The sequence below is a fragment of the Pleurodeles waltl genome, chromosome 6 (assembly GCF_031143425.1).
Source record: "Pleurodeles waltl isolate 20211129_DDA chromosome 6, aPleWal1.hap1.20221129, whole genome shotgun sequence".
Lineage (NCBI taxonomy): Eukaryota > Metazoa > Chordata > Amphibia > Caudata > Salamandridae > Pleurodeles > Pleurodeles waltl.
Window position 1 is genome coordinate 1,609,602,156 of NC_090445.1, and position 15,648 is coordinate 1,609,617,803.

The following is a 15,648-nucleotide window of genomic DNA, read 5'->3' on the forward strand; positions in this document are numbered from 1 at the left end:
AATTACAATTACCTAGACAACAAACATGACATATCTACCTGATCCCAAACAAAGGTTATCACTTAATAAATGTAATAAGTCTTTTACTACTAGGACATGTAAAACCTAAAGGTACATGTTCAACTTTTTGCTTTTTCTAGGAGGCTTTGCTGATTCTGTTTGAGTGGCTGTAAGTACAATGCGAAAGTGCGCAAGCCCTTCCTACATCTGCTAGGAAGTGGTGCTTGCCAGGCGTGCACCTTTTCACATTGGTGTTCTCATATATATATATACTGAACCTGGCACAGCTTGACAGTACGAGCACACTCGCACATTGATGTTTTCATATGTATACTGGACCTGTCATAGCAGGCCTGTAAGGGTGCACTTGCTCCTTTGTGGTGTTCCTAAAACCTTAAAACTTGTGTCCAGTCTGCCCCTGCAGGGTTGTTTGTGCGCCAGGGCACATATGCCCAGGGAATGAAGAATACTCGTGTGTTTTCACTGCCATTAAGATCTGCTTTGCCAATATGTTATAGTGGAGGAAGCTTTACAATTAATCCTAGTTGCAATAGTGGATTGCAGTGGAGTAGCCTCATAATGTTTACTATAATTGATTCACAATGACAAACCCTTTCCAGTGGTAAAGGTGGCTTTGTCAATAATACCCTTGAAATGCCACTTCTAGAAAGTGGGCATTTCTATGTTCTAAAACTCTTTTGTGTGCCTTTTTAATTCAAGCTTCATTCCTCTGGAGGGTGGAAGAAAACACATCTGTGCATTCCCCAGTGACAACTATAAAACAAAGGCAACTGGAACGAGAGACCTCTGCCATTTGAAGTCCTGGCTGGATAGATTAGAGGGAGGGGTTTGGACACTTAACCACTCAGAGGCAGATCATGGCCCACTAAAGATTAAGATCTGCATTCCACAGCCCCATGGCAGACAGGACTGAAATTTAGGGGAGACCTCTGTGGTTCAAAGGAGAACGCTTCAAACACACAGCTTCAAAGGCACACTTCAGTATAATTAGGGGTACCACACTTCAGCAACTTAGAGATACACTTACAGGAACGCGGGACAGAGACCTTGAACTGCGTAATGCACACTGCCAATGGAATCTGTTGTGCACAGGGGTATTTACTGTCTCTGGGAAGGGACATCGCATCCTTCCTGCTTCGTGACTGGCCTGGGCAAACTGCTTGCTGCAGTGTGGCACTCTGAAGTGTGCTCTCCAAGGGCTTGCTGGCCTGCCCCCTGTTCTTTGTGGGGGTCTCTGGGACATCAACGGCCTCTTGCAAGGGACCTACACCTTCTACCGGTGTCATCTGGAAAGCGGTGCCCTCCTATGCATCTACGACATCTGCTGGATTTCACTGAGTAGCAGCCGTGTGAGCGTAGAACTAAGAATTGCACCTGTAGACCAGATTTTCCTGGTGCAGAGCCTTCAGAGTGCTGCCCGCATTCAAGGAGTGTGGCCCTTCATTGTGGAGCCATGACACGCATAAGCGTCTGGGTCGTAGGGAGCGCATTCACTGGTTGCGGGACACTACATGGCCTGCTTTTGTCGAGCATGCTGCATTTCTCTCCTTCGACACCCGACTGCATGCTCATTGTGTGCGGTGTCCATGTCACTGGTTGCAGCCCTCAGAGGTAGGGGCATACCTGGAGCAGTGCCACATTCTCCCTTGTGCGGTACCTTTAAACTTGCCTCTCTGGATGTTGTGCCTCATTCCAGGGAGGCGCTGCATTGATAACTTTTCAAGTGCAAGCGGAATTGTCTGGTGCAACTCAAGTCATTGCGCACCAGAATTGTGCCTCACTCCAGGGAAGTACTGCCTAGGTCACTTTGCGTGTGCGATCGGAACTGTCTAGTGCGACTCAGGTCATCACGCACCAGACATTGTGTCCGTACCAGGAGGGCACCGAAATTGGTAAGTCTTTGTGGGTGATCAGAATCGTGTGGTGCAACTCAAGTCATCATGCACCCGATGTTGTGCTACCTTTCAGGGAGGTAAGGATTTGATAACTCTTTGTCTGCAATTGGGACTCTAGGAGCGGCCCAAGTCAGCATGCCCCAGACGTGGTACCTCTGTTTCTGGGAGGTGCGGAATTGGTAACAATTTGTGTATTGGAGTGTCAGGTTTGGCTGGATGCCACAGAGAACAGCATGTCCCATCCCCCCCACACAGGTGGTCATGAGGGGCCTAGTATCTTGAGAAAGGTTACTACATCTCTAGCTCTTGGGGGGGGGGGGGCGGAATTGGTTGGACGGTTGAGGATGGTTTGGGTCCAAGACAAGAGGGGCATGCAAACTCACTGGCAACTCACCTGCCGAATGCCAGAGCACCGCATTAGGGTGCTGGAAGCAAGTGTGTGCAAGTGCATGTATACTAGCCTGCCTGATATCCATGGCACCGTGGAGTGAGTGTGTGGGAGTGATTACCTGGGATTTACTATACTGCATGGCATGGGCACCTTGCACGTTGTTTACTATTAGGGTTGATATTGTAGATTAACTGTGCGGCCTAGGCCGCAGAGCTATTTTAAAAGTGCTGAGATTCTCTGTGTGTACATATTGCTGCTATTGCTGGGAACAGGTTAGCATCCTAGAACTGTTTGATACTGAATTGGGGGTGATCGCTAAGGTGTGTCTTGTGCTGCCAACGTGGTTGCACTGCATGAAGGTGCTGGGAGGGAAAGTATTATTTTTTTCTCTTCTGTACATACTGTCAATGTCATATTAACACAGTTGGGCCTAGTACTACTAGTTATATTTCTAAATGTGATTGATGCCCAGATTTACTTGATGTTCATGTTGTGTTAATGTGTGTGTTGAATACAAATTTACATACATCTTGCGTGATGTCTCTTTTGTGTCGCTCAGTGTAATTGTTGTGTAGTAGTGCTTTGCTAATTCCTTACACATTGTTCCTGTGGTAAGCCTGAATGCCCTGTGCCATGCTACCCAAGGGTGAGGGCAGGTTATACATGAGTGGTAGGTTTTGCCTGACTAGCACCCCGCCTCAGCCAACCAGAATGTGCTGCCTCCAACATGAATTGTATGTGATAAAATGGAGTTTCAGACCTGGCAAGCAGTTTATTTTGCCAATTCGAATTGGCAGTTTAAAACAGCATGCAGACTGCAGAGGCAGGTCTGGGACATGCCTCAAAGGGCTACTTAAATGGGTGACACGATAAGTGCTGCAGGCCTACTGCTAGCATTTGGTTTACCAGCCCTGGGTGTATGGTCTACCACTTTACTTTACCAGGAACATATCAGTAAATTAAACATGACTATAAGGTGTAAGCCAATTGTAACGTGTTTTAGGAACTGAGCACAAGTACGTTAGCAACAGTTAGCAGTGGGAAAGTGCACAGAGTCGCAAGACCAAGAAAAACAAATTCAGAAAAATAGGATGGAAGTAGCCAAAATGTTTTGGGGAAACACATCCTTAAGGCTGACAGGGGTAAGAGGAATGGCCTCTGGTTGCTTCTACTTATGGTCATTCTCCATTTTTGAATTCATGGTGCACAAATTGTTTGCACATTATCTGAAGGCCATTCTATGGATTGTCTATTGTAGCCCCTGTTTTGGGAATGACATCACCACCACTTTAATCCATTTTATGAATGTCTTCCTCATTGCTGCACCCTTTTCTTAAGCCATAATGGCTTCTACAGCTCTGGTGTAGTTCCAGGGATGTGGCTTCCTAGTTTGAAACAGGAAGTTGTCACAGACCATTTTTACAGACAAATGATTTTGCCAACCCTTGTCTGTGCACATGCACTGGGTGCAAGCAAGCTGACCCTCGACTGGGAGTGATCCCTCCAGCGGGCAAGCAGAGCTTTAACTTTGTGAAGTCAAATCTATTTGATTTTAAATCTGTTTTTGGTGGATCTAACCCATAGATCTCGGACAGTGTGTTGATCGAGCCAGGTTACCATTTCTTGTTTCCATGCCAACAGAGAGTTCATCACTATATTGTGCACTGGCTGCATCTTAAATGACTTCTTAGTTACGGTGTATGTATATTTTCATACATTTTCATATATTGCATTCTATGTATGTGTGTAGGATGCTTGCATAGCATAAGCCCAGCTGGAGTGCACCATAGTGCTGAAACCATGTTTAGCACCCTTGGATGCGGTTAATCATCATTTACATGAGGCAAGGTAAAAGTAGGCTTCATTGGGTGGGCCGGCAGTTGTCTTTGAAGAGAGCTTTGTGTGCAGAGTGATTGTTGCTCTACAATGGGAGTGCCCAGGAGAGCAGGGCCCATGCTAGATTGTCAGCATATTCATATACAATGCAGTTCCATGTAGTGATTTTAATGGTAGTCATTTACATCCATAAGGGGTCTCTTGGACCAATGCTGGATAGCGCCTCTCAGCGCTCTCATTCCTCCCTACTTCCTCTTGCGTGAGCATTTATTGAGCTTGCGTGTGTTTGTGGTGATGGTGAACCAGTCTTTAGGTGTTTGATATTCCCACAATTCTGAATGTTGAGGGACCTGTATGACTGAAAGGTGTCAGGGAATTTTGACAGTGGGAGTTTCTTGAAACTACGCTCTGAACCATGGAATCTTCCCGATACTCTAGACTCGTGCACTTCTGCTGGGAGTATGCTGATTAGTAAAAACAGTGTCTCCTTCGGAGGCATTAATGTTGACTGCCATCCACCTAACTAACTCTGGAGTATGGGTCACACCTTGTTCCACTGCCCTCCATGGCCGTTTGTCCACTGACTTGTTATAGGTCAAGCCACCGCCCCAAAACACCACACAGAGATCCAGGTCGGTTTGCAAACTCACCGTCCACTTCCATTCAGGTGGCACTGGCCACAGCCCCCTTCCTTATTAAAAGGTCCTCTGATTGCTAACTTCCATGTGTCTCTTTCATGCCACAGGGAATTTGCCAAAGAGAGGGAGAGAGTGGAGAACCGACGTGCCTTCCTGAAGCTTCGCCGGCAGCAGCAGATCGAGCGAGAGCTCAATGGGTACTTGGAATGGATCTTCAAGGCTGGTATGAAGCTCCTTCTTTCAACATGGCACCAGTTCTTACCTCACTAAGGCACTCCCTGACTCTCTTTTACAGTCACTGAATGAGATTCCACTGTCACTCAGGTGGAAATGAAATTCATCCACTGGCCAATTATATCTAATTTCCTCAGTACAGCATCTTGCCAATTTTTACTATCTATCTATCTATCTATCTATCTATCTATCTATCTATCTATCTATCTATCTATCTATCTATCTATCTATCTATCTATCTATCTATCTATTATTAGGTAGTCATTCAGTCAATGAAGGGCTAGAATGCCACATTTTGAACAGGTCTGTGCAGGGGAAAAAAAGATAAAAAGGGAAGGGGGGGGTCCAAAAAGGTGTGTTTTTTCATTTTAGTTCCCGTTGGAGATTTCACTCACACCTACATCCAAAACGACCAAACTTGGCACAAAAGTTGGACTTTACTCAAAAAATGTACTTTTTGTTAGTCTGGTATAAAAAATATTAATTAGTGATATCTTGATTTGCTTATCACTTGGCGTTTGAAATTTGACACAAAGTTAGCACATTTATTCTTGTGTTTGTATTTTTAGGTTCATGCAGGGGGCATTTTAAAAATGAGGTGGTGGCAAAAAGTGGTCATTTGCATTGGCATTTTGTGATGAATCAACAAAAAAACTGTCAGGAGCTTTAGAGGATTGGTTTCCTTTTGGTATGTCAAGATTTCTGCCAATCCATCAAAGGTGCAGGCAGTAAAAAAATCACTTGCTTATAACTTTAGTGCCGTTTGATGGAACAGGTAGTTGGCAAATTACACCTATTGCGGGTACTCCAGATCCAATGGGGAGTAAGTAAAAGGAGAGGGTCAAAACATTTTGATGCACTAGTAGCTGGGGCACCATTTGATGGTCCACCATAACAATTGTCAGAGGCTTCCCATGTTTATCCTACCCTTTGTTTTCTGAATTTCATGGAGTTCAATCATAAAAGGGGCAGGTTTCAAAGGGGGTGGGGAGTCAAAGTAGAGTTCCACTGCTAACGCATTTGGCATTGTGTGATGGATGCACACGAATTGTGGCAGAAGTTTAGCATATATAGTTTTCTGTAGCTTATGCCAAGGTTTAAGCAGATCGGTCAAAGGGGGCAAGATATCTTGGGTAGATAGCAGTACCATACACTGATAAATTTGAGGCTGGTTGTTGAAACTGCTTGCAATTTGGCAGCTATCATGTTAAGCTCAAAGTAAAGCCAAGAAGGCTCTGCAACCAACCATCGTAGTGCATGGCTGAAGGGGTAGGCATTAGAGTCTGTCCAAAAGCCACACAAGGCACAGAATGGGTAAATAACAGGTGAAAGTGGTACATCATAAAAACAAGAAAATGCATGGACAAATTCAATTAAAAGTCAGCTATGCTTTAGCAAACACAAAACCATAACTCACATTCACATCCCCGTTGTGCCCAGTACATTCACTACCTGATGGCATGTAAGAAAAGAAAATGGCTGTCAACAAATAGAAAAATATGATGGGGGCTTGGGTTATGGTGTGCGTTGTGTTTTGCACCCCATAACTGGTAAATTTCAGGTTTTATTTAGTTCTGTGTTGGCTGAACCTCAACTGATCTTTAATTGAGGATTTTTCAACGAAGATAGATAGATAGATAGATAGATAGATAGATAGATAGATAGATAGATAGATAGATAGATAGATAGATAGATGTGCAAGTGCATAGAGGGATAGATAGATAGATAGATAGATAGATAGATAGATAGATAGATAGATAGATAGATAGATAGATAGATAGATAGATAGATAGATAGATAGATAGATAGATGTGCATGTGGATAACCAGATAGTGAACATGTGCAAACTCACCTAAAAAACAGTTCACTTCAATGCTAGGGCAAGTAGGTCAGTATTTTATTTTGTAGTGTTTTTTTCTTCCCTTCTTTGGTAGAACAATGTCAGCTTTTAATTATGCTTTCATTTTTTTTTTTTTGTAATGTATTGTGTCAGTAAGTCATCATATACATTTATTGCAGTCATAAGCATGCCACATTTATACAGCGGTATGTTTAGTTTTTATTGCTTTTACACTTTTAATGCCTATTGCACACGTTTACAAAACAAAAACGCTGCCTTGCCACAACAGACCTATGGCCTTTGCAAATGCTTAATATAATTTGTATGTGTGTTTCCAGAGAGCAGGGGCCTTAAAGGTCTTTAAGTACTACAAACCTTAGTGTGCATGGAAAGTTGCTGAATCAAGAGCTCTGAAAGCAATATGATTTATCTCACAGATATGCAAAGAGTATTCTTTCGCTGGATAATAAGTAAATTGAATTACTTCTGCATTGATCCATACAGCTATTGAAAGAATCTAAAGGAACAGTAATCAGGGCGATTGTTTATTTTTTTTAAACAAATAGTTTTAGTGTGACCTATAATTACAAACACAATAGGGGACAGGCTTCCTGTTGAATAGATGTGAGAAGTATTGCTGATTGGTATCGAAGCATAAATAGAACACTTAGATGACTGCAGAGCCAGGCTACACGTAAATAGGCATTTCTGAGTTGAATGCAATTTCCATCCAGTCACAAAACACAACCATTAGCAGGGAGAGTTGGTCAAAATCCCTTTTTCGATGTTCCCAGTTTCAGTAAGTAAATACAAACATGCTTTCTGGCTGTATTAAAAAAGTTAAAATAATAGTAAAAAGGAAAAGGACGAGTACGACTGTTACTAGAAAGGTGCTCGTTGCTTTAGGTTTACAACATATTTTGGGAATTCATTTGCTATCCCCCACACTGACTCAGCAGTCACATAAACAATGGATGATGCAGAACCTTAACAGCAGAGCAGAGAGTAGCATTCTGACACTCAGATGGAGAAAGTGCATAGATATGTATCTGGTTAAAGGTTGTTAAACAATCAAATAGAGAAGGGTAGACAGTCAATCAGATGCACAAAGAGATCGATGTCCATGTTATAAGATCAGGAAAGACAGCCGGGCTATCAGGTGGGCAAGGCACGCACACACTCTTCGTGAAAGGCACATAGACCATCACTAACGAGCGGTAGTGGGGCTGTTAGGTAGGGAATGGTTACTAAACTATCCTCTGTGTCCCTCCTAGAAGCCAGACAGATTTCAGAGGTTTGAAATGTTTGAAGATCATGTAGTTGTTTTTGAGAGATGGTTCCGCGTGCTGGAATATTAAACATTATTTTAAAAAATGGAGGCCTCCAATGTTTAAAAAGGCAAACATAGTAAAGAGTACCAAGTAAAAATGTTTCAGATCCTTGGAGACTGTTACAAATGGCCTGTTTCAGGACCTTTTCCTCTTTAGCAGCAGTGCCTGTAAGTTGCTTTTCAGGGCTCCACAGGTCAAAAGTGGGATCTTTTGGAAGTGTGCAGTATCCATTCGTGAAACTGTGACCCCTTGTGGCCGAAAAGAGGAATACAGCCCTACGCGTTCCCCTCGAGACCACTGCCATTTACCATCACCTTTCACCAGGTGTCAGAGTTGCTCTGGCGCCTATCTGTTTACTCTCCTAGGAAGATGTGATGACTATGCTGTCTTCTACAGCTTCGCGGACCCTGGGCAATTTGTAACGCATTTCCTGGTGGCTACACTTTATAGAACACACAAAAATTGCGAATGCACAATTCCAGGAGCATTACTAGGACTGGTTTGAAATGCATCGTCCATTTCTGCTAAGGACTTCTGGCATTATCAGGGTACAAAGGACTGCTGCTTTTGATTACGTGCCAATGTTGATTTATTCATTGAACTTCTTAAATCTTCACCACCCTATGGCCTAGCACGTATGCTATTTCTAAATCCTATGGATTGAGACAAATGATCCGCTAAATGAAGGGGGTGAAGGGAATTATAGAAACAAGGGAAGGACATGTCCCGCCATCCCAAATCCTTCGTTTGAAGACACTTTGCCTTATCGCTCAAGGACAGGAGCCCTTCGACAACATTATCTTACAGCCAGCCATCAAATGGAAGAGTCTGTCTTCTGCATCCTAATGGCTGCCAAGTCCTTCCGACCAGTCTGTAGCGCTGCCCTCTATAGCCTCCAAAACAAACAGGCCAAGCAGTGAAGCGTAACTTCATTTTCTGCTCTGGCAACTTTAGTAAATGTGTTTTAAAAAAACTTAATCTACTCTCCGACCCATTTCCGAGCGTTGACTGAGTATTGTGCCAGGCAGCTGCTTCTCCTCTTCTCCTTATGCCTAATGCCTGGGGCCCAAGGAACAAGGTAAATGTCTTCTTGAAGCAGGAGTACAGAAAAAAACCCTTCATGTTGCACCTTGTCAGGTGGGAAATCTTCCACCAGTTCTGACTTTTTCCCTCATTGCTCAGTAATTTGTAGTTCGTTTTTCACTCGGTTAGAACCTGAACAGAATTTTACATAAATAGAGGACACCTTAGCCCCATAAGAAGGGCCCCTGTGCTAACAGTTTAGTGATATGGAGAGACAGAGTGCCTTTTTTAGAATTTGGTGGACAGGATACTCCATCACTAAAAGGGCGTCATCAACCCCAAACGTTAGCTGCTTGAGCATAGGGGTAGGTGCTACTCAGTAGTTCTGATTAACATGAAACATTTGACTTTTAGTTAAGCTTGTTTTACTTTCACCAGAGACTGCAAGTCTGGGAAATGAAGCTTAAAAGTACACCTGTAGGAAAAGAGTTTGAAGACAATGTGGGTTGGGAAAATACATGGCACAAGAGATCCTGGAGGTAAGAAGAGAAGGAGGGATGGCGAAGGATGGATGAGGAAATGGCAGAGGAGGTAGATGGGTGGAGAGAAGGCTGGAGGATCGATTGAACAAAGTGGGTGAATGTAGAAAAAAGTGGTTGCTTGTAGAGAAGGATGAATGGATGAGAAAACTAATAGATGGAATGATTTAGAGAAGGAAGGATGTATGGATGGAGAGCAGCAAGTACAGAAGTATGAATGTATGGTTAGGTGGGTGGAGAAAGGAAGAAAAAGAAAAAAGAAGGATGGATGTTGTTTTAATGAAGAAAAGCAAACAAAAAGGGTGGGTTGGTTGTTGGATGGATGAGAGGGTAGATAGATGCCTAAGAAAGATGGAGGACAGAAAGATACAGAACAACGACAGAAGTAAGGATTGAGAGGCTGAGATTTGAAAAAGATTGAAGTGGGGCTGGGGACAAGAAGGATGTTTCAGAATTTGTTCTGGGGACGCGGCCTCAGAAGGCTTGTGGGACATTCTTGCCACACTCACTTTTGAATGTTTGTATTTGGTTTAAGTGTGTAGTATCTTATTTTTCTGGCTACTCCCTTGGTCTCAAACATAGTGGATTTTAGGCCATTGTATCTCAATTGGATTGTAGCCTATGGCATTATAATACATGCACGGGATATCCACCATATTTTGATGGAATATCCCAGGCGCCAAACTCTAGATAAGGCCCAGAATTAGTAGAAACTGGAAGGGGAATGGGGAGAGTAGTAGTGCTATTTAGAAGTATATCTCCTATCACAGCGGTTCTCCACCTGTGGTCCGGGGACACCTGGGGGTCCGCAAAGCCTCCTCAGGGGGTAAGCGACTGCTTAGAAAATTAAAAAGTATTAACAGATTAGTTCCCCAGCTTTCAGTAATGACTCAATGGGGGGTCCCTAGATGCCAACAAAGGTTCAGTCCAGTAATGATAAAGTGGGGGTCCACAGAAGTCAAAAGGTTGGGAACCACTGTCCTATCACAAAGAATTGGATGCTCATGTTCAGAAAGGCTCGCGATCCAGAAGCTGGACCTAGTAACAGGTAGACTTGCAAGTATAAGGAGAGTGTGGATTCAATAGCCATGAGCTCCTCAGTCTTCCATGCATGTGGGCTACCACGCGTGACTTCTAAGACAGTGTTATTGGTAAACAAGGAATGTTCCTGTTCCCTGGACAATACATGGAAAATGGTAACAGAGAGGTTCCTTATAATCACTAAAAGAAATAATGAAGTGGGGGCCGAAAGAAAGATGGAGATAGGTTACTGAGGGGCGAGAAAAGTACATAGAGGGGCCTTCTGAAGATCACTATTATTAAAAGCCAGTGATCTCACAAGGCATCGTGAGTGCTCAGTAAACATACAATCACAATTCCCTTTCCAAAGTATAAGGTGGATGGCAGATAAGATCATATGGATCACAATACGCAGAGAATATTTAAGGAAGGTACGATGGGGTGTGAAGGACGTGGTATGGTGGAGGTTGAGGTAGTGGTAAAGGTCGGGGGAATGGTGATGGGAAAAGTCTGAAAAACACTGAACCCAAGGAAGGAATGTTTCTCTTTTCTTCTTTCAGAGGAAGTGATGTTGGCGGAAGAGGACAAGAACGCAGAAGAAAAGTCTCCTCTGGATGGTAAGTCTGCCTCCCCGAAGTGCAAAAATTAGGAATGGGCCACACCCAGTGGCGGCTTGTACCTTTTTAATGTGGTGGGGCAAGTGAAGCGCCCCACCACTTCGCAAATAAATAAATAAATAAATGAACACTCCCTCCCTCAAAAACCCCAACGTAAACCACCCCTCCACCCTAATGCCCAAATTACAATATAACACAAGCACTACACATACATGCACTACACACTTACATGCACTACACACATACATAACATTAGACACATGCATTACACAAATATTACACATTTTTTAAAAAGGCACTTACTCACGGACTGCACGTCCTCCTCTGTGTGCTTCTGCTCTCGGATGCCAGAAGAGCTCCCCTAACTAATGCAGGTGCTGCTATCATGCTGTTAACCAGCATGAAAGAAGCGCCTGGATTGGATGGAGCATCCTGGCTGGGCTCTCCTTCAGGCCCTGAAGGCCTGTGTCTGGTCTCCACCCAGCTGTCTTAGACAGCTGAGTGGAAAGCTTCAAAGTGCGCAGGTCACGTTGGCCAGCGCAAAGCAGCTGGCCAAAATGACATGCGTGATTTGGAGCGTCCCTGCCAGGCACTGCTCCAGTCCTCTGCTGCTGGAAGCAGAGTCAGTCCTCTGTTGCCGGCAGCAGAGACACGGCCAGCATGTTTCTGGGCTGGTGCACGCTGCGGGGAAAAAATAAAATGACAATGAAATCTTTTAATTGCTATGCCATTTTTTCCTGCTTAACTTGCAGTGGGCCCGGGGGTCGACGCTCTCCCGCCCTCGAGAAAAAACCATCACTGGCCACACTGTATCTCGTACTTCTCGCTGCAAGCCCTACTGGCAGTAAGAAAAACCTCTGTTGTTTAACGTTACCACCGTCCCTATCTTTTTTTATGTTTTCCAACGTTGGCCCAAGAGATTACAGCCGGTCATTTTCACAAGCTTAGTAGGGGCTTGCGGCGGTAAAACGTTCAAAAATTCAGAAGTTTGCTTAGACATATTGGGGCAACATTTCCCCACCTCACCGAGATTATTTCTGGAGAGGTTTCCTAGCCAGCGCCTCAAAAGAGTGGAACATCCTGTGGATGGGAAACTGTTGGAACAGGAGACATTTTAAGGGGAAGTGGGTCAGGTGAAGGTCATTGGGGTTGAGGTGAGTGAGGCTTTTGAGCCTTGGCACAGTGCACGGGACGGGGGCGTGGAATAGTCCCTTTGCTGGGAAGTAGGGGCCTAGAGTGTCAAGGAGGATAAAGGGCTAGCAAATGTGGCAGTGGTACATGCCAGGGTGGGAGGATCTCACATGAGATGGTTTCCAAATAGTGCAAGTTTGACATCTGCCCTTGCGGCAACAAGAATGGCTTCCCTCTGCCCCAAAGGGCCTCTAAAGTTTTTCCTCTTTTAAAAAAAAAAAATTGTGAGTGCCATGTCGCTGGACTTCAAAACCTCTAAAATCCATAATAATTAGGGGTGTGGGTGTAGTTGTGTGTGGGAGGGTGCACACTATGGGACATCATGTATGAACTTCTTGACTAACACTCCTCCAATCCCGCAATCTAAAAAAATATCCACCTTCTATATCAGAACTGCCAGGTCCTCATTCCTCTGATTATCGGACTGCGAACTTTCTTCCTGGAATGTCCTCTCCTGAAGATGCCCCTGTACTAGCCAGCGTGGTACCATCCTGCAAAATAATGTTCTCTGTTACTTTCCTATCGTAAACCACTGCTTCCGAACATGGGCTGTCCATTCTGCCGTACTCTCATCCTCCTAAAAGCTGAAATCACTCATTCCGCATGTAGTATGACCCTAAAAATGTAACACTTGCGGGATCTATAAACTACCACACCCTACTCACATTTGTCTAAGTTAGAGTGATTTGTTCGTATCCAGTTTAAGCAGGATTCCTCTATCACACATGTGGTAATACCACACCATGACTGAGAAATAACTTGCCTATTTGCCAATAGATGAAAGCTAGTGGTAAATCTGCAAAAAAGGTTTTTGCAAGAAGTTGTTTTCATGTCAAAAACCTCTCCTGCAAGTGAAGCTTATACATACAGGTAGCTGGGAAAAGCTCAAAGTTTGCCTTGTAGGATTTATGTAAAACTCCTGCGTATATCAGCTATATTAAACAAGAGAGTCAAATTCAGGACGACCGAGGCATCTTTTAAGGGAGTGTGGATAACTAGTACGCCATCTATGTCCATTGTGCTAGGACACATGATCAGGTCCATTGTCAGCCTGGCTCCGCCCCCTTTGATAGACCTGTTGAGTTTTGCAGAGAAGATACTTCGGCCCATATTTATACTTATCTAGCGCCGCATTTGCGTCATTTTTTTTATGCAAAAGCGGCACAAACTTACAAAATATAATTGAATTTTGTACGTTTGCGCCACTTTTGCATCAAAAAATGACTAGAAAATTATAAATATGAGCCTAAGTTCATCAGTTAAGTAATGCATGCAACAAAACAGTCTCTTCAACGAGATAAATAGAGCCCGCCTCCAAGAGAAACTCCCTCGATTATAGAGAGGTTTACATTCACAATCTCATTATCCATCCTCAGGGACAAGTCACTCTTCTTTTGACCCCTAGGAGCAAGACATCTACTATGACAGAATGCACCAAACACAGACTTTAAGATGGAAACAAGAGGCCTCACAGTACACCAATTTTCAGCCCTGGATAGGAAATTCAACCCTGTACCATCTTCTGGGTGTGATCCTGTGAAAGAACCCACCTATGGGATTCTAACCCAGCCTTTGAAGCACTGGTTACTGCACTTCTTGGCATTTATTATGAAAACCATAAGTGTCTTAATTTGCCTTCATTGTTTGGTCCATGCTTTTATTGAATGGCATTTAAGGTCTGATTTAGAGCTCACCAAACAGGTTACCCCTTCACAAACGTGACGGGTATCCCATCCGCTGCATTACGAGCTCCATAGACTATAATGGAATTGCGTTACGCCAGACGGATATCCGTCACATTGTGACGCAGTAAACCCCTCCAACAAACTCTAAATCCGTCCCTTAGCTAAAACTTTATTTTGTACTATTAGTTATGCACAAAGTCCTGTCCCGAGTCCATATTACAAACGAAGACGGCACATATTTGGGGTAGCCGGGCCCTACGGATATTAAAGACTCAGGAGTCATGATGGCAAGCGGTGCTGCCACCGAGGCAGTGCACCGGTTTAGGTTAGGAGACATCGCCCATTTATGCAACACTTTCGGCAACACTAAGATTGCCTGCAAGCACTCAGCTGGGACAAAAGACATTGAAAAGGGAAATTAGAAGAGGAGGAAAGGAGCGAATAAGGTAGAGGGAAGGGGGGAAGAGAACTGTGGTTGTGTGGTCTTCTCCAAAAAAATGTAGTGTCTTACCATAGTGCGTTGTGTCTGGCCTTAGGAGTCTGAATTCCACCAACTGAGAACGTTGGATGGTCCATGTTTCATGCTCACAGTGTACCTGTCTCTTCCAGGTTTTTCCTCTGCTTTTCGTTTACAGTCATAAAAAGAGAATCCATAAAAAAAAATCTTCTGTTTCTTTTCTACAGTCTTAAAAAGAGCAACCATCAAAAAAAGTAAGAACGACCTTATCCACGCAGAGGAGGGCGATGACCACTACACGGATATCTGCTCTGTCGGTGAGTGCCGGGGACTCATTCCCTCCGGCTCGTGCTATCCGTCCATCACTTGTTTTCCCAGTATCACGCATCCTTTGTGCTCCTTGAATAGGCTGCCTGCCTCAGCAACCTGATTCTAGGAACAAAATCAGATTACGAAACTGAACTCTGCTCAGCGGGGAGAACACGTGCCCTATTTTGTTGGCATTTGCTGCTCTGCTGGATTTAGAAAGAACCAGTGTTGAGTAGCATTCTCAACAAAAAGGTAAATTAAAAATGTGCACATGTTAACATAATAGTTGTTCTAAAGCCACAACAAAAACATATTTTTCTAACCAGATTGACTGTACAACTCTCTACCACAGAAACAAACGGTGCAGATATGGAGTAAGACAAGATTAGTTGGTTTGTTGATTCATTGTAGTAACTAAACAAGCATTGGCAAAGCCAATAGGTCTCGGCTATACAAGAGCTATCGGCTTGGCAATGTGTTTTTTGCCATTGTTGGACACCAGTATGGCTGCTGTTCAGCATGGCTAAAAGTTAGCATTGGGGAGTGTCATAGAGTGGGGTGGGGAAGTAGTGTTGTTGAGTGGATTTCTTGGAGTAGAGTGTCGCAGAGTGGAGTAGGGGG

General features: G+C 43.9%; 1 protein-coding gene across 1 annotated transcript in view; it reads left to right on the top strand.

Moving 5' to 3' along the window:
• CACNA1B (calcium voltage-gated channel subunit alpha1 B) overlaps nucleotides 1-15,648 on the top strand; it is an 856,833-nt gene that overhangs the window by 527,898 nt on the left and 313,287 nt on the right. Inside the window, exons 8-10 of the mRNA XM_069241492.1 lie at nucleotides 4,889-5,004; nucleotides 11,329-11,385; nucleotides 14,946-15,035. Of these exons, the coding sequence (XP_069097593.1) occupies nucleotides 4,889-5,004; nucleotides 11,329-11,385; nucleotides 14,946-15,035 (263 nt within the window). The remainder of the gene's footprint in view (nucleotides 1-4,888; nucleotides 5,005-11,328; nucleotides 11,386-14,945; nucleotides 15,036-15,648) is intronic.